Below are 23,911 nucleotides of genomic sequence, written 5' to 3'. Positions count from 1 at the left end.
CTGACACACTCTAATTGAACTGCACCACTTGCTATTGAAGATGGAAAAATTGTATTTGAATACATAGAGGCATTCAGTGTATTTGCAGCACAAATAAAAAGGCAAAGTAACAAAGATATGATCTTGTCAAACCGACTCTGCCTTCATACCTATGACAAGGATAATTTTTGGCCGAGGTCTTGCAGGATCAAATACATCGTACTCCTCAATTAGCTCAGCAGTTTCAGAGAGGTCGGTGTCACTCTCTATGGAAAACTGTTGGATTGGAGGGAGACGGTCATACCGTCGGTACGGGAAGTTCGAATTATCAGGCATCACTGTAAAAAAATAAGATAAACAGGGAATTGTTTGGAAATACACAGAAAACTCAAAATCTATTGTGCACACAGATCTAAATAAGTATAATAAACATAAATATCTCCTAATTTTACAATGTGCTTGCTCTTACTGTAGTAAATATCCATTGCTTCTATTTAGCTGATTTATTACGCTGGAAGCACTAGAAGCCAGTTTTCTTTGGTGTTTCTTTACAGTACATAAGCTTTTCTGCAGAGATCTGCCCATCGCACCCCAAGTTCAGCAGTGGCTTCTGAGAAGAAAAGCCAATAACCTGTACTACTAAGCAGAACTCTTCTGGTGATACATGTTGTGCAGAGAGATAGAGACAGTATTCTTGCTAATTATTTTAATGAAATGCTGGATGGCAAGGAAGAATAACTATGGCAACTGAGAGATGAGCTAATTAATCTTTGTTAACATTACAAATAAAATAATTACAGGTAGTGGTATAGCATTTGCTTAGATTTTCTGAGATGCACCTTTTTCTATGAGTTTATCATTTACACTGTACTTAGTAAATTAGCACATAGCTCTCATATAAACTAGAAAAACAACCTAGTGTAACCACATTGAAGCTAGTATGTACATCATCAGTGAGAACCAAGTAAAGATATAAGCCAAGTCCACTGAGTCAACTTTACCCCTATCTTTGCAAATGTTTTAGGGAGGATACGAGAAATCTCTCCACTACTGTGTTAAACATTCACACTGCAAACATTCGGAATTAGGCTGCAAAAGATCACAATTTCCTCTCCTGAATAGCATCCGTTATGGAGGAGAAAAGCAAACGCCAAAACTCAAGGAAAGAGAACTCTTGAATCCTGATCTTATATCTTGATCTGGTATAGAAGTAAGTATAAAATAATTCAGTAGTGGATGTAAAACCACCCACAGTGCAAGAAATACAATAATTTTTATATTTAATATATTACCGTTTCTGAAAAAAGACCTCCTGGGTTGTCCTCCATTGAGTGGGGGCAGGGTCTTCTTTTCTGGACTGACAAAAGTGTCCCATTTCACTTTTTCTGGCCCTCCAAGCTCTTTCACTTTTTGCAAACAGCTTTCCAGATATTCAATTGGGTCATCAGGTTTGTAACACATTAATCCATTCAACAGGCTCTGCAACGTAAGATCAGAAATACACAGTATAATGACAGATGCCAGGAAAAAACAAGCACTTTGACTTTACACAGAGAAACCCCATATTCCTTGTACATTCAGACTCTCCATTTCAAGCAAATGTGTGAGAGTGAGGCCTGTTAGTTCGGTTTGGCAATGTCACAAAAATGATTCAGACAGGAAGCTTGCACCTTTGTCTTTATATTTGCCTCTTTACACTGTGATCAAACCTGAAAATAGTAAAAAGTTCCCTACATTTTTCTTAGAACTACACCTGGCAAATCTACACATAGGCAATGCACAAACCATCCTCAAAAGTTACATACTCTGTGTAGCCTAATACACCACTAAAATATATCTTTTCCTTAAAGACCAGTGCACCCACTATCTGTATTCTTGAATCAACACTTAAATAATGAAAAATCAAGAGAAATACTCAAATCTCATCTTGATCAGTATCAGGGGAAAAACCCCACCCCCAAAGTTCATAGGTGCTGCCAGATCTAATTGACAAGAAATTCCCAGCCACTAGAACACCCCTGTGTATGTTATGAATTCTGCACTAGTCACACCTATAAGCATTATCTGGAGTGTGAAAGAAGGAAGGAATGTCAGGCCCTTCTCTGACGCACAGTAATTGATTTTTCTTGACAAAGTGATACATAAGTCATCATCTCACCTCTCCACAAGACAACTGCACCTAACCTCTTAACAATGTCTTTCAGGGTGACTTCTGTTCCTTAGCGCTATTACTAAATTTTGTGCAAATAGACTTGAGGGTCACAGTTGGCATTATAATTAATAGCTCCAGTTCAGGATTTCCTCAGTCCCTTGTTATCTACACTTTATACGGTACTTATTACTTACACACATTTAAATTTATAAAATAGGATGTCATTCCTATGCACCTCTGCCCTTACTATACTACTTAAGTATCGATGGCAGCAACTACCCGAGTATTTCTGCAGATGTGCACTGATTTTTAAAAACTGCTAGCTCGAGCGTTAAGCCTCTACAGAAAACCAGTTCTGTCTGCATCTCCCGTTAAACCATTCACATTCTAAACGCTGTAGTAAAACATTAGCATGGTGCATGTCCTGTAATTTTCAAATACATAAAAAGATGTCTAGCTTCAGAACAGAGCAGGGAAAACACGTAAGCGTCCCTCTGTGTGTTTTACATAGATGGGAGGATGTCTGCTTAGGAACAAAATAAATCAACACTGCACAGAGAAGTAATTATCAACCATGAGCAGCAGGTAACTTGTCGGAAGCCAGACCAACCCTCACTGAGCAGATGTGCGGTTTTTTCTTCCTCCAGAACCATGAAAATCTGGAGAAAACCTGGAAGACGCCCCCCGCCCGCATTCCTCGGCGGTCCTTTGCCGTGCGGACGCACAAGTTCTCTGCCTCCCGGGGCTCTGGAGGAGGACAGACCGCAGCGCCGCGCCGGGTGCGGCCGCCCGGCTCCCCGTGCGATCACGGAGGCTCCGTGCAGCAGGCGGGGAGCCGCGGCCGCAGCCCCCACCCAGGGATCCGCGCTTCCCTGTCAGCTCCCCCCGGCCCTCCGCGGTGCGGTTCCTCGCGCAAGGTACGCGCTCCCCAGCCCTTGGCTCCTCCGTCCTTCCAGCCACCTTCAACCCGCGGCTCGCCGCGGAGTCCCAGCGCGGAGCAACCCCCCCCCGACGGGGCGAAAGATGCTCCCCCCTCACCCCGCCGCCTCGCCTACCTCGAAAAGCTGCGGGATCTCCCTGCGGGCCAGATACTCCTTCGCCTCACCGGCGCTCATACCGCCGGCCGGGCACGCCGGGGGCCGGCGGGGCGCGGGTGGGCAGCGCCGAGCCCCGTCACGGCGCGGCGGTGCAATGCGGGAGCCTCGGGAAGGCTTCCGCGGGCGGGCGAGCCGGGGCGGGGAGAGGAGGGAGGCAGAGGCTGCCCGCCTCCCCGTCCCCGCTGCACGGAGGGAGACGGAGCGCGTTTTCTCCCCGTGGGAAGCAAGAGCGTGCGCAGGCTGCCGGGGAAAGTTTCAGGGTGTGCCGGCGGTGGGGGGCTGCGAAGCGCGGGCAGGGTGCTCCGGAGTAGAGCAGTCACCCCCCGGGAGGCACCGGCTGCCTCTGATGCCGTGAAACGCGCTCCCGCACGCCGAGAGTGTGTGGCACCACTGCGGAGAGGGCTGGGCACGGGCGTAGTGCTGGGGAGGTGGTGGAAGCTTCCCCGTTTACAGAGATCTCTGCCCTTGGCATCGTTTTTTGGCGTCTGGAAGAGTGAGGCATTTTGTATGCTTTGGACTGGTAAAAGGCCATGATTCCTGAGAATCTATGATCTGTGATCACTGGGTCACAGGATGAGACCTGAAGACATCTCTGGTCCAGCCTTCTGACAGGGCAGTTCTTGAGGTCAGAGCAGGTTGTTCAGAGCTTTATCTAGTCTCATCTTGCAGAACCTCCAAGGATGGTGACTGCACCTGGATGGACTCTGGACAACCCACGCTTGACTGGCATTTTGGTGAAAAAGGGTTTCTTATATTCATTTAGCATTGCCCTTGTCTCAGTTTGCCTCTTGCCCACCACTGCACCATTGTGAAGAGTTTTGCTCCATCTCCGTAATATTTTTCATAAGCTTTAGAGAGCTGCTCTCATGTCCTTTCTAAGCTGGCCACAGCCTTAACAAGCCCAGTTTCCTCAACCTCTTTGGAAGGGCAAGTGCTCTCATCCCTGACCATCTTTGTGGCTATCCACTCAACTCACTCCATTAACATCTCTCTTTCACTGTGAATCCCCAAATGGGATGTCTTAGCCTAGATGTGCTCTGCAAGAGTGCTAAATAGGGGTAGCTTCTACTGGAAGTCTGTAGTATACTGGAAGTCTGAGTAGATTTGTTCAGTTGCTTAATTGTCCTATATCAAGTCTGATCATAGAATGGTATGGTTTGGTTTGGAAGAGACCTTAAAGATCACCTAGTTCCAACCTCTCTGCTGTGGGAAGGGACACCTTCCACTAGACTGGGTTGCTCCAAGCCCCGTCCACCCTGTCCTTGATGCAGCAGTTACAGCTTCTCTGGGTAACCTGTGCCAGCGCCTCATCACCCTCATAGTGAGGATTTTTTTTCTCCTAATATCTAATATAAATCTCCCCTCTTGATGTTCCAATTAGATTTTAATTTTGTTGAGTATCTTTTCTAACACAACATCCATCTCATTTCACTAATGCACACCCTAACAGAAATAGGTTACACAAGTACAAGCCTATGAACAACAGTGATCAACTGCTTCCCACATCTTGGTATTTTTTGGACATAAGGATAGGTCTTCTCAGGAATCTGTTAAGAAGCTTCTCCCCCTTATATGTGAATTGTGGATCAATATCAGTTGGTGAGTTTTTCTCAGCTGCAGCTATGTACCTTGTTTTGCTACTTCTGTACTTAAACTGCCCTCTTTTTGATTCTGTCCTGCCTCCAACTTTTTATGTAGACACTGTTCTTTCTACTGGAGAGGCTTCCAGTCCTTGTTCATTCCCCAAACTGCTAAATGTTGCCCCAGGGGCAGTCCCATCATCTGACAAATTGGACTGGAGGGTTTCCCAAGTCATCCAGCTACTCCCAGCAGCCTCCACTCAAAGGGCAGCCACTAACACCCTTTTGCAGCAGCCCACTGATGGATGACCACTCTCCAATTCACCTAGAGTATCTCTGGAAAGCAGTTTGGATTAGGCAGCTTAGGATCCTTTCCAGCCTCACTTTTTATGAATCCAGTGCTGTCCACTTGGGGAAGCTGCAGTAATGTATCACTGAACTGGCCCTTCTCTTATGTTTAAGGCTGACTTTAGTTTTCACTGGAGAGTTTAGCCAGCATTCATCTGCAATCTTTCTCGTCCTCCCGTGAACTCTGGATGTGGCTTTAACTTTACTTCCCTTTGTAAGATTTTAATACATCCAAATGTAAATTCATTGAAGAGCACAGTATCTTAATTTTGATTGAGTAAAAAATAGAGCAGTCTCTAATGTCCCAATCAAAAGATACAAGATAAAATTGCTTTTAAAAGACTTTAAATGAAGCTTGACAAGAGGAAGACTGAATTAAATAGGTATTTTCTTAAAATAAGATCTTTCCTTAGGAAGACTAATGGAAGATGCCACTCTATTTAGGAAGACAGAGCTGTGGGTTTGGCATTTTGTGTTTTTTTTTTTCTTTTTTTTAATTTTGTAAAATCAAATATCAGCTGTATTATTACTGATTCAGTCATATTGCATTTACAGGCTTTCAGCATATATATTTGTACATATTCACCACTTAGGGGATAAATTAGTGGCTTATCCAATGTCCTGGATTGATAGGGAAAAATATTCCCTTTTACGTGCTTTCAATGGCATCTTCCCCAGGAATGTGAAAATACTTTGTGTAAAATCTTGTCTGATGTGTTTGGTTTTTGCTGCAGGCTCTCAGGCATTTTGCTCAGTCAGATAACACTAACAGAAAATACAAATTCTGACTGTTCTGCTATGAAACTGTTCTCATTGTGCACATTGAAATTGTTGTTTCAAAAAAAAGACTGGTTTTGAGTTCAGGTAATTTTTGTTGACAAAATCAAAATCTATGTTGCAGAAATTACCGCCTCAGAAAAAAGATGGTCATTTAGGAAATCTCTCAGAATGCCTGTATGAAGTGTATCTGGAAAGGATATTTTTTTTAATCTAATAATATGGTATTTCCTTCTGGAAGTAATTTTTTATCAGTTTGCCTTTGGCAAAATCCCTGTATTGAAACAGGGGCACAGGTGGATGCTTCTCAAAGGCTCTGAAGAACATCAGCGGCAAAGGATTGAGAATATATTAAGTTGGCATGCAAAGTGGATTATTCGCCATACTTATTTCAAGTATGTAGGTAAGGTAAAGGCAGCTGTTAGAAGGTTAGCTGGTTGTTATTTAACAGTATCTCATCAAGACGGAAATGAAGTAGTTTTATTGCTTTGGAAAACAACACAGGATGCAAAAAAAGTCCACATAAATGAGAACATGGAATTGAACTCCAGAGCACTGCCCATTCCTGAAGGTACAGCAGCTCTTCATCGTTCTGGGGTGAGACTGAAGGATCGGTTTGGTTGTACTTCTACCACTTCCTGTCTCTTCTGCTGAAGAAGCTACAGTCGCAAGAACAAAAATTTGCAACCAAAATGATAACATTCCTGGAAATTAATCTTGAAAACTCTTTATGGATCCTGTACCACTAAGCTGGTCCCATTTTCATTCTTGGTGCCTCCAGTAACTACATGAAGCTGAACTAATAGGAAATTAGTATGGGGCCAGCTGGAACATGGTGTTCTAGCCTTCTCTTCTTGGTTAAACCAATTACCTCACACCCATAGCCTCCCATCAAAGCTAATTAGGTTCTGTGTTTGAAAACTCACTTCAGAATCCCCCCGTATTTTATGCGTCTTCTAGTTTTTTGTCTAGTGCCTGCTTAAGCACTAGTGGCTGGCATTTTCCACACAAGCTGCTACTCTGCTACCTTCATTAAATCAGAACCGATGCCCTTGGATTGATGTGCTTTCACAGGCTGGTGCAAAGTACATGAACAGTTTGAGTTTGTAGATTCTGGAACAAAAACAATTATCTGTAGCCTTTTTAATAGAATGTGCTGAATTACATGCTTCTTATGCAAAAGAAAATATGCATTTTAGTGTAAATACAGAACCTATTTGCAGCCCTGTATTTTGCCTAGTGTGGTATAAATTCAGCTAAGACTGCTGAAATGATCTTTTCATTTGAATGAGAAATGTGTTTCTGGACTCTTGCTCAGTGCTGTTAATGCTTTTTTGTTTAAGCTGCTGTTTACCCCCTCCTTTCTTAATTTTTTTTCTTTTACTTTTCTACTCATATCTACACATTACTGAAATGAATTAAATCACCAATTGAAAGGTAGTGAAAACTCTACCTAGAAAAATCTATTATCTGGATCTGCTTTTCACTGAGTCCCAGAACTGCCACTTGATGTAACTTTTGAGGACACCGGGGTGAATAAAACCTGGGATGGGATAACTTGTGTCATTTAAAAGTTTGAGGATGAAATATTGATGAACATTTCAATATAAAAAAAAGAAAAAAAAATGCCATAATCAAGTCACTGTTAAGCTTTGTTTTGATAAATTAAATAGCTGTAGCTTTTACTTTCCCATTACAGTGTAATAATTCTTGTGACCCTTCCCTGAACAATTTCCAATTTATCAACAGGCATTTTAAGCAAAGGCATTAACCAGGACACACTGTTCCAGAAATGGTCACACCAATGCCAGGTACTGATGTGATTGAGCCGGTATATAACATCCTCATAGTCCTCATTTTGTTGTTTCCATGCTGACAGGCTGAGTTTGTTGTGATGGTGTTCACCTTTAGCTGGTTATCTAGCAGACTTTCAGCAGCTCTGCTTTCCACTCGGTTTTCTCACATAGATTCCTCCACTCTAGGATCAACACCTGTTTTTTATTCCTTGATGTATGACTTCATATATTTGCTTGCAGCCAATTTACCAAGAAAGCAGCATGCTCAGTAGCAATGAGCTGTCCCCTTTGTGACTTGCTACTTCCCTAGTCTTTGTTCTCTGCCAGTGCTACCAGTGATTTTCTTTTTTTTTAGTCAATAGGACTGCTATAGAGTGCACAGCCAAAACACAGCTCCTAAGGGACCAAAACCCAGTATTTTCCATTTACACTTCATTTTTGAGACCACTGAATCATGAAATATATGTGCATTAATTTTGATTCACTCAGCTTTCCTAAACAAAATATCCCGCAGCACTAAATAGATACAACCAGAACAGCACTTTTTAATTCATCAGCCAAAACAAACCTTCTTGAACAAATATCTGTGAATAGATGTGAGAGGATCATAGATTCAGAGAACAGGTTTGATCTATACTCAAAAAATGGCATTGACTTAATTAATTATATTAATTAATTAAATTAATCAAATTCCATATAAACCATATTATGGTACATTCTCATCAGTCATATTTTTCACTAAGTTCCATCTTAGATAGACAGGCCCCTAACTCCCTGTGCCAGCACTTTTTTAAAATACTGGTCTAATACATTCCCAGAAAGCAAGTATTTCAAGGACTCTTACAGGCCTGGAATGTCCTTTCCAGCTGTTGGAATGTCCTTTCCAACTTATCCGAATATGCAGATTTACTCAGTCATTTTTAGTGGCTACTATACATAAAACTTACCTAACTACCTACTTGTAATGGAGAATGTTTCATCATTATCCTATGGTATAATTGCATCACCTGATTATTTCTTTGTATACAGAACAGAAATATTTTGCGAAGTCATACAGTTACTTTTGTTATATCCATGCAAACATATTCCAGTAATGTTATTAGGATCTTTTTCTTTCTTTTATTCAGAAAAAAAAAGCTCTTTTAACTGCTGTTCTGCAGTCTGACCATTGGAGTTTATGTAATTTCATTTCCTTTCTCAATTTTTACAGTTCTTAAATCTCTCACATATATTCCTTACAGCTACTAGTATTTGTTATAGATGCTTTCTTATTCTTTTGTATCTTTGTTTTCAAGCCAAATTGCTTTTTAATCAGTGCTATCTTCCTTTTTTTTTCTTTTTGAGTCATAGGTTGTTAGTACATTGGCTGTTTTGTAGCATTTCTTGAATAGTTCCAAATTATCATGTTTATTTTTCCATTTAAATCCTTATTTTTGATCTGGCTTATAATAATCAGATATTATGAGGATATGGTACAGGCATTATGTAACTTAATAAATTCAAGGTTACCACCACAGGAAATCCTTAAGGCTCTGAGAGATGAAAGGCAGGAGATCCTGTAGAGGTTTTCCTTGTTTTTAACTCAGTCCCTAAGATGGCTGGTCACAACTGGTGAGAACACAGATGGGGGCTCACACAGCGTTTGTAATCAATCTATTACAGCTTCTTGATGCTTTTTTGCTTTTATGTTATGTGAATTAAAATGAAATATCTCGCCCCAAAGTGTTACCGAAATTGCTTTCAGGAAGGATTATTTTATTTTCCTCAGTCACCATTTCTCAGTAACTAATTAATAAACACCCTGAGTCATTTAATACTAAATTTTCAACAACTTAGAAATGCTGTGCTGTTTTTTTCCAATAAAGTCTTAATTCCTTTTTCTTTTCATCCTAAGGATCCAACCACAGATTTTAAGGTTCTGTCTCCAAATAATACTGTCAATAAAGCAATTTCAGTTCATCTTGTTTACTCTTTATGAACTAAGGAAATGCAGGTTGCTGTAGGAAAAAGAAAAGACAAAAACAACACAAAGAAACACAGCAGAATTCTGTTAATAAAATAGGCTTGAACTAAATAATGACTTGTGGGTGGTGGTGGTGGGAACAGAAAAAGAATTCAAGCACAGCTATTAAACTTTGTCTTGGGAACACTATGGAGCCTAAGATCATTAAAAAGTATGAGTCTCTGTTTCTTACCATTTGGGGTTTATTTCAGTGCTATAATGGACGAGCACCTTGTGGCATTATTTCTATAACCTGTTACTCAGTCATACAGTGAAAATCTTCCCTACTTGAAAATCACCTTGATACAAAGTACAGCTCTTGAAAAGATAAGCCTCTTGTTTTATTACACAGGTTTCACATGTCTGCCAGAGAATAAAACAAAAATAAATAAATCAATAAAAATTCCTGGTTTGTGACATGGCAAATTTTTTTACTTTTTATATTTAGGATTTACAATGGGTTAGTGTTGGTATTTGCTCTTGCTGACATCTATCATGGCAATAACCAGTGCTCTGGTTAAAGCTAAGAGTCACCTGTTTCCATATTCACTGTATATTCAGTATATTGACACATAGCAGCAGCTGTCAAAATCTCAGTCAGCAACTGGTGTTTGTTGTTTTGTTGCTAAAGAACTTAGTTTCATTAGAGCTAAAGCTCTGCTTTTTTATATTTCATAATGAAGTGGGAAATGACTGTCCAAACCCCCTTTTCCATTCCCAGGAATGCTGTCACTCTAGGCAGGTATTGGCTCACAACTCTGAATTGTAAAGAACACATTTTTTTTTGTTAGGGAAGTATTACTTTTGATTGAGGTAAGTTGTTTTTCAGTGAGTTGAGGTTCTTGAACTCATCATTTTAACTTTTTGTTCTTGGATCATGATTAATAGAATGCAGTATATAATTAGATAAAAATCAGAATATAGAACAAGGGCAAGATAAAGAAACTGCCTCTTAAGACACAATGAGATGAGTTGAGAGACATGAGAGAAACTGGCAAATGTTTTAGTAATGAAAATGTTTTAATGCTAATTCAAAATTCATCCTTTCTGCTGACATACAAGAACATTGCCTGAATTTAGTCACCAACTTCAGTGAATGCTTTCTTGACAGTATAACAAATGAGAATTGGATCAAACACCTGTTTTCAGTAGAAGATGACACCCTGCCAGATGGCTTATTAGCAAATACAACAGAACAGTTGATGAAACTGTCATGTGATGGTTGAACTTGAACTCAGTCAACAAAGCATGGGTTGAAAACTTTCGGTTAAATGGAAGAGTTTAGCCTGATACTGAATAGTTCTTAACATTTGAAATTACTAATAATCATCAGCACTTCTTGAATCATCAAGACATTTTTTTCCTATCATGCTATCCAATAAAACTAATTGTTCAGCTGCAGTGATGAAGAGGAGCCTTGGCCTTGTCTTACTGGTAGCTCTTAAAAGATGCAGCAATTGTGTTCTGGAAAGAAAATAGACCCTGGCAGGGTGCTGGAGTCATGACCCAAGGCAGGATTCAGGAGAAGCACACTAAGGACAGCTGTTTTCAGGAGAACTCCTTTGCAGAGTTCTATACCCCTGTGAACTCACTGTCTCAAGAGGCAGGTTACTATAAAATGACACAGCTGTATAAGGGACAAACTCTGTGCCTGTGGCTTTCATATTTATTCATAAATGTTCAGAGAAAAAAAACAACAAGCTGACTCTTGTGCATTTGGAAAAGCGATCACTTGCTTCAAATGTTTTTTCTTGTATATCCTGATCTTCATGGGTTCATGAAGCAAGGCCTGTCAGTATCTTTTAATTCCTTTTATCCAAGTTACCTCATAAAACTGGAATCACTAATATGATCCTTGCCCTGATTTATAAAAAATTTGGAAGTATGGCTGTCTTGAAGTTTACAGTCTTAAAAATGTCTTTTGCAGCTTTCAGACTACACTGCAGCAGTGAGAAACCAAGATCTTAATAACTTTACCATGTCTTTGAATACTTTGATACACCAGAAATGAATTTGTTAGCAATAACACCAAGCAAGTAATTCTTTTTCTTACTTTTTAAAAAGTAATTCTGTACAAAAAATGGATCAGATTCAGGCATTTTTCTAGAGTCTTTACAGTAGTTTCTTTTGTTGCTATCTTATAGCTGAGTTGGTACTTTTAGGAGAGATTTGCATATTCAAAAATCTCTTAAATTATTTCTTTCTCTGCATTATGCAGTTACATCACCTCTGCACCAGTTTGGGACAGAATTTTTAAAATTGCCCCATAGTGTAGCTGACATTTTATTGTTCTGTAGAAGCTGATTGACAATAAATTCTATTCTACTGAATTTTCCTGGCTTTCTGCTGAAAGTTTTTATTCCTCAGCCTCTGGGCTAGGGAAAAGAATCACAACTTCTAGAGGTAGACTACAGTTTCCTAGCTGACTTCTTCTATGGAAAAAGCATTATGAGCAATTTCTGGGAAAAAGATTGATTTTACCATTCAATATTACTAATACACACACAGAAACATACTACCTTTCCAAAACAAATTTTTCATTTATGACTCTATGAAGATCTCCTCTGAGAGTGAAAACACATTTCGTTTCTAGAATTCAGCACAGATAAATGGCCTAATGGATGACTTTATTTCACAAAAGGATTTAAAAACTAATATCGCAATTTTAGGTCATCATAACAAGATACAGAATTACTGTAGGAAATGGAAAAGATGGCTTATACTGTTCTGGTTTCTAGATGTGGACATAACGCAGGCAAAGTATGTTCAGCCTCCTTAATTTTAAACACTTTCGGAATCTCATGATAAAAATCTATCCATGCAAAAGAATCTGTATTAAAAGTGCTTCTCATAACATGGTAATATATAACAATGAAAAAAAATTGAAATTGTTTTCCTTATCTTGCAGAAATATGCAGGCAAACAGAATCAGGTGAAAGAGCAAAAATGACTATATAGTAGGAACACCCAAAATTTTTTAATAGTGTTTGAAGTTTCCTGGTTTCAAGATGATATGAAATTAACACTGGATGCTTTCAGACCCTCCAATAGGAGGTTCTGTACAGCTACAAAGCCTTTATTATTTTCATACTTAACAAAGTCAGATTATTATAATACTTATTTCAAAGCTAAGTAGCAAGTAAATTTATGCAACCTTGACCTCATATTATGATTTTCATGTCATTATGCTGAAAAGATTAATCTTAGTTCATTCTTAATTTGTTGTTTCAGATATTGTTTGTGAAACTTCAGTCTGAATTCTTGCAGTCCACAAACAGACCACACACTTCTGTACCTGGTAAACATGTATTATTTTCTTGAGATATATATGTAATATGAACATACAGCTGAAATGTAAGATAGTTTTTTTTCTAGCATTTACAGAATGTTATAATAAGAGAATTTTTGTTTAAGGAAATCTTTGATAACCATCAGAGAGTTAGAGTGCAGGAAGGTGATTTTTGCCAAGATAATACCTATGGAAATGCATCCATTAAGGCACTGATTAGTTGAAACTAATTGACTGAAGGGTGCCTTTTCTCCACATAAAAATTGAATGAGCATGTAAATTTGAATGCCTATCTTAAAATGTAAAAGTTTATTAACCACATTAAAAGCAGCTTTTACATTTCCATGTAATATATATTTAGCAGCTGAAACAGTTGAGGTCATAGAACACAACAGATACCTAGAAATGACAGACACATATTCATGTATTGGTAACTCCTGTATCATTGGGACTTCTTTTCTTAATGGTCTCTTTCAGTTAGAAAAAACTCATCAAGATACAATCCTTAAGACAAAGATAAGGCCAGGTAAAAATAAAGCGTTTGGATTTCTTTTTTTTACTGATTAGAGTTGCAAAATAACATAGAAAAACATACAGATTTTGTAACAATACATTCTCACCTGGGCAGCTCTCCTCAGTTTGCACAGTATCCTCATCAACTTAAGCTTTTGGCTTCAATTTGGCTTTTAAGAAAGAAAGTATCTGGAGGATTGCCTAGTCACCAGTTAACTTTCTTGCTGAATGTGTTGTTTGGTTTCATCCAGACTTTCTGCTTAGTAATAATCCATTTAATTTTTTAAGTAAAATTCCACCTTGCACTGAGTGCCAGCACTGTAATGGTGAAAAGGCCTTCTACTGACCTTCTGCACAGAAAGGAAATTCAGCAAGACTACACTTTTATAAATCATAGCAAAATCTGGCTCCCAATCGTCATGATTTCAATTTAAGAAATCATTCTGGCACTTCTACTTGGGAACAGCTTCCAGTAAATATGCTCAAATAGGTACTTCTAATTTCAAAGGCCAGAGAGTTAGAATTTATAACGTGTTGAAGGATACACCATGCTTAGCTCAGCATGAGTTCTTTACACCTGATCCATAGCAGCTTTTACAGTATCCTGCTAAATGAAGTTAAAGAAAAAACCAAAAGCTCTGCTTTTCACAGTTTCAGTAGTAAGAGAAATTATAAGGGGTTTCTGATCCACTTCAACTTTTGTTCACAGCTACTCTAAAAAGAATAAGTGAGCTTTTGTATAAAAATGTTTTGGCTTGTTTTGACCTTCTACCCCATAACTCCTGGGAAAAAAAACCCAGAAATAACCATGCATATTTGCTTCTAAAAAATTTAAATTGTTCCCTCCATTGAGAATATTTCTTTAAAAGTCTTAATGGCTTATCTTTGGATTTGTTTTAGATTTTGCTTCTTGAGTGCAAACTAATGAGTCCTAATAGAATTTCAGTACTCATCACACAGTGATCTCCATAAGCTTTCCTGGCAATTTACTGGATTCAGTTTTAGTCAGTGTTCAAACATTTAATGTTAATCAATGTGATTGTACTTAGTGTACAAGTGATCTCTTTCAAAGTTGCCTCACTGTAGATCTTATTTCTAATACAATTTCTGTAACATTAAATCAAGTTTTTTTTTTCAGGTAAAGCTGATATATATTCAACCTTTAATTTTCGAAACTTTTGTGTTTGTTTTCTCATATAGTTGCTGAGTAGTTCTCAGTGGAGTAAAATCTCTTGCCCGCTAATGAAGACAATTACTTGTATATACGTAGATTGCAGGCTGTAGAGTAGTCTAAGAACACACACAGTAACTTTTAAGTAATGGTTTGAGAGCTAAAATGAGTCCATCTGCAACATGGCCCTTTACTTGAGTTAGTTTAACCAGCAGAGCTGGGACTCCTCCAGCTCAGTCACTACAGAGAGCACCTTCCTGAGGCATTCAAATAATTGGTGTGTTTGGACACGTAACAGATTTACCATAGAGATGTCAGAACCAGTAGTGGAATCAAGATTATTCTAAGCCATGATATGTTATATCCACTGCCTGAAATTATGCTTATAAATGTCACTTTATTTAGAACAATTTAATTAGGATTCCTATCTTGTTCCTAATTAAGGAGCCCATTAATTTTCTATTTGAGAAAGAGCCCTTTTGCAATATTAATGGAGAAATACAATGGAGACAGTAATTTAAAAAGATAGCGTTTTTTTTGCTGCTGTATTATTCACATATTTTGTTAAGAAATGAGAATGTTTTGACAAAAGTTTTCAGCATTGCTTTCTGTTGAGAAAAATATTGATGCACTGAGCCCAAATGTGATGTGCATTCATATTTCATGACTGCCATTACATCCAACAAACTATGTAAACAAGCTGCCACTGTTTTTTGATGTTTTGTTTTCTCATATTTTATTTATTTTACCAACAGGATAAGCTGTTGGAATGGTTCGTAACCTCATGTCTTCTGAAGATGAAATACTGGATTTTTACACAGTTCAACATTATGGAACCTCTACACCTGCTGGTATTTGTATCATTAACAACAGAACAGAAATAATGAGAAGGTAGATGGTTAATTCATTAAGAACAAATGTCAACTGAATTTCATTGTCAGTTGCAAGGTTTTTGCCTGTGTTCTATTCTGACCTCAAAAGACACTGTAAAAAACACCTACAGACTCACTTTGTAAATAACAGTATAAAATATTGTCCACTTTGATTCTGATGTAGAGATAAGCAGTGTAATCTATGGATGAAAAGAAGTGTAGGTTCTAATGCGTTTAGCCAGTGTTAAAAGAGAATCTATTGAGAAACACAATTCATTACAATTGTTTCAGCTCGACAGTATTACAAGCAAGACTTCTTTCAAATTATTTTTCTTTGGAAGTTCTGTGTCTGTTACTCTCACCATATTCTTTTTGCATGTTTTTCATCAGTATTTAATATTGTAAATCTTTCAAAAATACAAACATTCTGTAGTCAAGCCAGTCTTCCAGTTACATTAATGGGAAAAAAACCCCAAATGAGTAAGATCTATCATTAACTTGATTACCGTTGTTTCATTCAGGTTCCGTATTTGAAGATAGCCATTTTATCAGCTCAGATACCAAAGTGTAGTAGACTTGTCTGGTTGGTACAGTTTTTTTAATCTATCGTATTGACAGTCAAAATGAAGAAAGTAATAAAATCTGCATTTTTTAGTGAGAAAGTACAGTTGAGCTATTACTGATGATTCCTTAGGAATCAGTCTTGCTGACTTACTTCATTGCAAGAGTGTCTTTTCATTTTTCTTGTGGAAACATAATAGATACACCCAAAGATACATTTCTTTATCTTCTACAGTAGAAAATTATCAGGTAGTGAATGTAAGTCTCATAAAAATAGGAAAAGAAACACAGAACAAGGATGGAGGGTACAGAAAAAGGGCTACACTACGATACCTATAGGTAATATAATCAATATTGTTGTTGTCAATACCAACAACATTAAAGATATTTAATTGGTATTGTTGACACAGAAGAAAAAAGTTTGGGGTCACAAAGTGGCAGGTAAACTCTAGTAGGGGCAATCCCTGTTTTAGGAGTTTACAGAGTTACGCTTGGGATTGCTGCCTCTCCTCAGAGGAAGCCTGGGATTGTTTGCTCCATGCTGGACAGGAGCAAGCTGACAGATGGCTCTTCGAGGGAAATTTCTAGAGTACGGATTAGAGGATTAGGGCCTGAGCAACCCACTGGAGAAGGAAAGAATCTGGAAGGGCACCAGGATGTGCATCAATGTGAGTAACAGCTGCAGTTACAGCAGCTTTTTAAATGGTTTTTTTAATTACAGATCATTTTGGGATACACGCTTGGTGTCCTTTCTAATTACTCAGCATGAGGTACAAGAAACATTGTGGCAAAGGTCAAGCTAAAGAGACTCGGAGCATGAAAAATGCTGTGATTAGCATGAAAACAAAGCAGAAGAAAGAACCAGAAGCATATAGTATAGACCTTAATTCCTAGGCAAAAAAGCCCTGTACAGGCATGGGAGCAAACACCGAGTCTGTGCTGAGAGCTGCCTAAGGGAGTAAAGTTGAAAAAAAAATGAAGGCAAAGCTTCTGGTACAATCTTGCTGGGGAAAAAAAAAGATGTGATACCACCTCCAGGAATAATGCCTGAAGCACTGGCAGACTTGTGTGTCTGATGAATACTAAAGTCTATGAAAGACTGAGACTGCAAAGAAATAAAAGGCAGAAGTAGAAGTAGATCCATTACAAAATACACACAACCAGGCTACAGGAATTGAGAAGGCAATCCAGAGACAGATCTAAAGATGTGAACTATGCACTGTATTACGCATCACATAAAATAGAGAGAATAATTGTTGACGCAGGAGTCCTGGACAACGTGGAGACGATCAATGTGATCAAACGATTGCCAAATTTTATTAGATACAGTGTTCTTCTTATACCCTTACTCCCTTATGTAACAGCCTTGGATACTCTAATTGGTTAGTCTAGAGGTTACTATTGTTTACAAAGCTAATGTTTACAATTTGTTATAATTGTGATTAAATACCTTACTCTAAAAATACAGTCGGAAACTACAACCTTGGCAGAGATCATTCTCTGCATGTTTTCAGTGGAAAATTACAGAGGCCGAACAGGACAACTGACCTTGCTTATGCCTGCCAAAAATCTTCTTGCTTTACAGTAATAAGGCTCAGGGTATCGGGATCGCTCACTACGTGGCCTTGGCTCTTTAAGAATTCCCACAAATAATGGCTATTCTTTTGTAATATTCTAAGGAGTTTGTGAAACTGAGCTTGCCCTAACTCAGTGCTGTATCTGCCCTGGGATAGAAAGGCAGCAATATGACCTGAACACCTACAGTCTAAGAGTAACACCTGCAGTGTGACTGTAGTTGATCTAAACATTGCTGTCACACTGCAGCAGACAGCATGTGACATAAGACTGTTGAGTTTGCAGCTACGATTTTACATCAAGAGCAAGCCAAACCTTCCTGTAGATTGCAGAACCAACCCATGAGAAACAGCAGCAACACTGACTGGACAAGTGTGCTGAAACTGTTCTGACCTTTGGTGAAACCTAGGATTTCAAATGTCTCATCCTATACAAGTGATCTTTCATGTAAGGAAAATTTGCTACAGTTCTTAATTACTCAGCACAAGTACTCGATGTTTGCTTGTACAGCCCATAGATGATAATCTACGTTTACACTATTCCAATGCTACTTGACAAAAATTTTGGTGGTTTTTTTTTCCATTTCTTTTTTTCTTATGTAGCAAATCATACAAGTGGCCTTAAAAGAACATTATTCAAACTGAAATTCAAGTATTCTAGAGAATGACAAACTTAAGGTCATCTGTCATACTAATTTCACAAGATTTGGCAGTTTTTAAGTGAACCGGATGTTTTCAACTTTTATTTGCAGAAAAGGTGTTCGTTACTTCTCATGTCAGGAATGCTTCTTGGTAAGCTGAAGTTACCTTTTGGTAACATTTAACCTAACTTTTCATTCAGTACAGACATCAGGATTTATGCTTGATTCAAAGATATATCATCAGAATACAGCTGATGACATTTTTCTATTGGAAAAGCTGTTGACCAGAATGCACGATACCAAAGGATGAATATTTGTAATAAATGCAAAGAGCAAAGAACTGAGCTTAACAGAAAGAAGTTCAGTCAAAGGTTCAGACCTTCTGTCACATTTTATCTATCACACTCCACAGTGTGAAAGTTACTCTTTCAGGGAGCTGAAAGGTAACGAGGAGCTATACAAGTCAAAGCACATGAAATCAACTCACCAGTTTATAAGACTGCATGAGTACATGCTCTGAAAAATAGCTGCCTATCCTGTAGAATTACTGACGCATCTTGAACACATCTCAGAATGATCAGAGACCTAAGCATTTGAAAGGGCAAGGAAAAGCATAAGCTTGTCCCTAGTCTGAAATTCGGTTAGTTTTTTAGAGCAAGAAGATAAACAGTGGAATTTACAAGAGGGCACCAAGAGACAGACACACATAGTGCTTCTCAGCTGGTTGATAAAAGGCTCACATGGGAGATGTGAGCACAACATGAGTTGGTGGCTATAGTTTTTGATAGGCAGTTCGTTAGCCTTAGGCACAAAAAGGCTATCTAATTACATGTCATTATTTTTATTGAGGAAACCAGTGATGCCTCCAAACAGCAAATGCGATGTTGCTGAAATTCCAACATCAATACATGGAAATATGCTGCTGTCTGAGAAAGTCATTACTGATGACAAGTACACAGAACAGGAAATAGCTTCCATGGTTCATGGCAGATTCTGAATCTTCACTAATGGAAGCCATCAGGCAATTGAACAAAGGTAGTGACAAGATGAGTTAGTGGAAATGAAAGAATCAAGACCAGGTGGTTTGATATGCTGAAATAAAAATTTGACGATTCATCAGCTTGGAGGGGTGTATGTGCCAATGGCAAGCCTTTAACAGGGCATTTTGACAGAAGACTTAATTCCAGATCCTCCTTTCATCCCCACCAAAGGTGGTCGCTCTCCCCAGCTCTCCTCTTTGCTCTCTAAGGCAGCTCTGGCCCTGCAGCCCAAGGCCTGAGGTCATCCTCAGCTTGGCGTGCCAGCGTCAACAAAGCCCAGCGATTCCAGCACGTTTTTGCTAGGCAGCTGAGAGGTATGTCTATTTTTACACCCCCAGGAGCCTCCCAAGCCAAAGGGGAGATGAAAGGCCAGAGTGCTTTAACATGTCAACCAGGCCTGTCCAAGGGAGGGACAAGGTCTGGCTAGGGCCGTAACACCTCATGACAGCCAGAAAGAAGACGTATGCTCACAGCGGTGGTGAGATCTGCTGCGATCCCTGCCATAGCTCTGTAAAACACTAATTCTAAGCAGGTTGGCAAGGAAGAAGGAGCTCTAGTATGTGACTGAGCGCGTGGCGTGGCTCAGAGCAGGGACACGATCCTTCCAAGCGCCGGGAAGCCACCTCTGAGGCACCGCGCCAGACACCACACGGGCACGGAGCCACAGCGGAGCATGCGCAGAAACCGCTTCCCCCCTTCCGGCAGCTGCGGCGGCCGGGGCCTGGCGGAAGAGTCCCGGTAAAATGGCGGCCACGGAGCCCGGCGCTAGCTGGGTCCGCGCCGCCGCCACCCTGCTCCTGGGGTGCTGCGGGGCAGCGCTCAGCAGCAGTGTCCAGGTACGCAAGCTGGTGGGAGCGGCCGGCGGGGAGAGAGGGCGGGAGGCTCTATGCTACCCTGCAGGCTCTATGCTGCTGGTTTCCCCCATCTCCCTCTCTCCGCGGGCAGAGCCCGTGCCCACTGCCCTGAACTACCCCGGGGCGCTTGTGGCACTCCTGAGAGGGGTCGAGCTCGGTTCGGCGGGTGCGGTCCATGAAGCGCTCTCCTCAGTGCCTGTTCCGGCCGTGCTGCCAGCCCCGGGCGGGGGGTTGGTCTGTCCCTCCCCCGGCCCCGCCTCTCCCCGCTTCGCCCTGCCCTGTGGCGGGGCTGCGGGCGGTCTTCGGTGGTAGGAGCGTGTGGGTTGTAGTGCAACGCATTCCTGGAGCTGTGGGGCCCAGCGGGCACGTGTAATTCGTGTAAAGTGTTCAAAGTTAAGCAAGCAAACAGTCTTTGAACGCGTTTGTAAGTTTCTGAATCTGAGCTTCTCTTTGGCTAAACAGTGTAAGTTTCAGTAGTCAGTGTTTTATGTTACTTTTCCGGACTTCTGTTGGCTTATGTGTGAATGGAATTTCATCGGTTAAGGAGTAGGGCGGGGTTTTAGGGCCGTTTAGCTGCCTGGGCCCACCTGGGCTCACTTGGGCTTGATTGATTACCCTTATCCCCTCTCGCAGGTGCGAGAAGGCATTTACCCATAGCGGTGGGAGCTAGGATTGTTTGTTTCGGGTGGGAGTAATTTTTTATTTCAGTAATTATGTTTTTGCACGGTGCCCACACTACACACCTGGAGTGTTGTTTGCATTTGAATTCTGCTTTATTACTAATTGTCATACTTGAAATTAATTACAAACAGGACAAAAAATAGCCAAATATAAGTCTTTATAATCAAGCTGCCAGTTTGCTACTTGGAATACAGTACGCTTTACATTTATTTTAGCAAATGCTTTTTTTTTTCTGTTGCTGTGTGTTTTGTGTGAAACCACAGGCATCAGCCCAGTACCCCTCAGATTTATCAGAATCTGATTAAGAATCAGCAAGTCTGGATTCTTGTCCAGTGACAGACTCACTCCTTTACCTCTGCGAAGTCTTTATCCCCTTTCTGTGTCCTGATATATGCAATCTGTTAAAGAAAAAAGGCCCTCTTAGCCCAGTGGGAACTATGGAGGTCACAGACTATAGAGAAGGCTGTTATCATAGATCTTGATTTTGGAAGATAAATGTAACCACCTTGGATTTAAAATGAATTAAAATTGCAGATTCATGTAGTTGCTTTTGAAAGGATGAGATGAACAAGGAAAATAGAAATTAATGCAAGCCTCTCTTCTCATTAAGGCGGAAACTGTAGGTCAATAAATCATTTTATTTTGTTCTCGGTGTCCTTTGGAACAGAGATGTGTGGGCTTTTGTTTTAACTAAGCTGCAAGTGACTAATAGTTCTTTCTCCTTTGTTATTTCACAAGTTTCAGGGAAAGATTTGAAGGAATTAACTTGCATAAAATATGGAAAACAGAAAAAGACAAACTACCTCTTGAAGCTTTTGTAAGCTTTATTCAGTGTTTAAGTATGGTAAACATATGCATTGAACACTGTCTTGTGGAAAGAACAAAATTAAGTGGTTATTTCTTATTACTGAAAAACATCTAATGTCTCCATCTTTCAGGATCAAGCAGAGCAGTTCTTTAGAAGTGGACATACAAATAACTGGGCAGTTTTGGTAAGTATGCCCCATGGAGTTTCCTTCCAATAAAGCTGACAACTTTTCAACAGGAGCTGTAATAGCAACAGTAATTCAAGAATTCTGTTCATTTGAAAGAAATTGAAAGATAAAGACTTGGGAATGAATAAATTTGAAATTGTGCCTGCAAATTTATTACACTGTAATAAAATTATCGGTTCAGTATGACTACATTTCAGGCACTCAGCATGTCTAGCTATGTGGCAGGATTTGTAAAACAAAGGTTCTGACAGCATTAAGTCATTTAAATTACCATACTGCTTATTGAACAGAAGTGTAATTCTGATATCAGAGAATTGTATCTCTTGGACCAGAAAGGTACACTTGATTTCTGATTAGTGTTCATTCTTAACCTGTTGACTTGTGGTAATGGGCTTAGAATAACATAAATTCAGGCAGCATGATGTTTAGATCAACTGTTCTTATGCCATTTTTTTTTCTTTGCCACAAAGCTTTCATTAGCTTTGGATCATGGTTCACAATTGGTTCTTAATCACAATTTGGGTCTTAATAACTAATTTGTTTCAGAACATGATTGTAATTACTCAGTAGCAGCTGTTTGTTTTCCAGATACTAAAACTGAGCAATATAAAAGTTAACAGTAATTAATTAAATTAGAAGGAATAATTTCTATATTCTACAATGAACAAAACTATTAAAATATCAAGTACTTCTCTAATACTGTTAACAAGTAGGTGCTTTTATGCTCCATAAAAACACACAAAGAAGGTGGAAAATTAGGTGCAAGGAGTTATATTTTGTGTTCTCAAAAGGTTCTCTGCTGGTTATATTTTTTCAGTAGTTTATAGGTAAGCTTTGTAACAATTGCTATTACTTTTTTAAGCAGTAAAAGAGGGAGGGTTTTACAGCTATCAGGCACTTCAAGCCTGGCACTGTATTGCAGTCCTCCTTTATCAGTAGTTGGAATTAATATGCCGCCGTGTGAAGAGCTATATTTAAAGCATAGGAACATTTTACACTGTGTTGTAAGGGGGGTAACAGAGGAAAGGGGCATGTGATAATACCTTGAAACGTCATAGGTAAGTAGACCACAGTTAATTTTCAGAGCTTTAAATCTTGCTGAAAAGCAAATGTTCTCATGGGCTGATTCCCATGGGCTTTTTTACCATCTGATGGAATGATTGAGACACAAAGGGATCCTTTTAGGCTGAATTTTTATTATTATTCAATCTACTACTCATTTCTTTTTATGAAAAGGCTAGAGACAAAAATGTTACATAGTGTAACTTACAGATGTTTCTATTTAAAAAACATATTTTGTGTTTTTCTATTCAAGGCAAGGTTGGATGGGCCTTTAAGCAACCTGGTCTAGTGGAAGGTGTCCCTGCTCATGGCAGGGGGTTTGAACTAGGTGATCTTAAGGTCTATTCCAACCCAGGTCATTCAATAAATCCATGATTAGAGCTTTTAAAGCTGAAAAATTAAAAGACCTGTATAAATGCTCATTAGTGCTTCTCTATTTTTGTGTTTTTAAAGTTACCTCTTCTAACATTCTCCTTCCTTTCTGTGTTTGAAAGACTTGTAAAAATTAAGGAAATTTGTCTCTGGGGCAGGATTTCAGTCCTTGGTGTGGAACAAACAAAAAGTGAATAAAAGTTAAGCACAAGGACAATAATAAGGCTTTAGTAAGGAACTACATCAGATTGCCTCTGAAGCTTTTTGAAATCTCATTGGTTTAAGGCTTTTGAGGATGGATTAAATAGTACCTGCCCTAGGGATTAGTTTAAGTGCAGGAATGGCTGATCCCCAGCACTTTGACTGTTAGAACAGAAAAAACTGAACTCCTTTGAAATTTTTGAGAATTTGTATTCAGATTTTGGTTAGAGCTCACTTAGCTCTTACTTTATTATATTTGACTCCTTACATGCAAATGTCCTCAGTGTATTTTCCCCTGTGTGTGGCTTCTGCATGAATTCACTTATGCCTTTGTGCAAGAATGATCCCAGAATG

General features: G+C 39.3%; 2 protein-coding genes across 2 annotated transcripts in view; one reads left to right on the top strand and one right to left on the bottom strand.

The window, feature by feature from the left end:
* AK5 (adenylate kinase 5) overlaps positions 1 to 3,411 on the bottom strand; it is a 91,690-nt gene extending 88,279 nt beyond the window's left edge. The window contains exons 1-3 of the mRNA XM_034063568.1: positions 3,187 to 3,411; positions 1,272 to 1,458; positions 150 to 317 (exon numbers count right to left, since the gene is read on the bottom strand). Coding sequence (XP_033919459.1) covers positions 150 to 317; positions 1,272 to 1,458; positions 3,187 to 3,246 — 415 coding nt within the window. The 5' untranslated portion in view covers positions 3,247 to 3,411. The remainder of the gene's footprint in view (positions 1 to 149; positions 318 to 1,271; positions 1,459 to 3,186) is intronic.
* A 16,687-nt stretch (positions 3,412 to 20,098) lies between these two features.
* PIGK (phosphatidylinositol glycan anchor biosynthesis class K) overlaps positions 20,099 to 23,911 on the top strand; it is a 68,333-nt gene continuing 64,520 nt past the window's right edge. The window contains exons 1-2 of the mRNA XM_005151051.3: positions 20,099 to 20,228; positions 21,866 to 21,919. Coding sequence (XP_005151108.2) covers positions 20,136 to 20,228; positions 21,866 to 21,919 — 147 coding nt within the window. The 5' untranslated portion in view covers positions 20,099 to 20,135. The remainder of the gene's footprint in view (positions 20,229 to 21,865; positions 21,920 to 23,911) is intronic.

This window comes from Melopsittacus undulatus, chromosome 6 (assembly GCF_012275295.1).
Source record: "Melopsittacus undulatus isolate bMelUnd1 chromosome 6, bMelUnd1.mat.Z, whole genome shotgun sequence".
NCBI classification, from domain to species: domain Eukaryota; kingdom Metazoa; phylum Chordata; class Aves; order Psittaciformes; family Psittaculidae; genus Melopsittacus; species Melopsittacus undulatus.
This window is presented reverse-complemented; position numbering and strand designations above follow the sequence as displayed.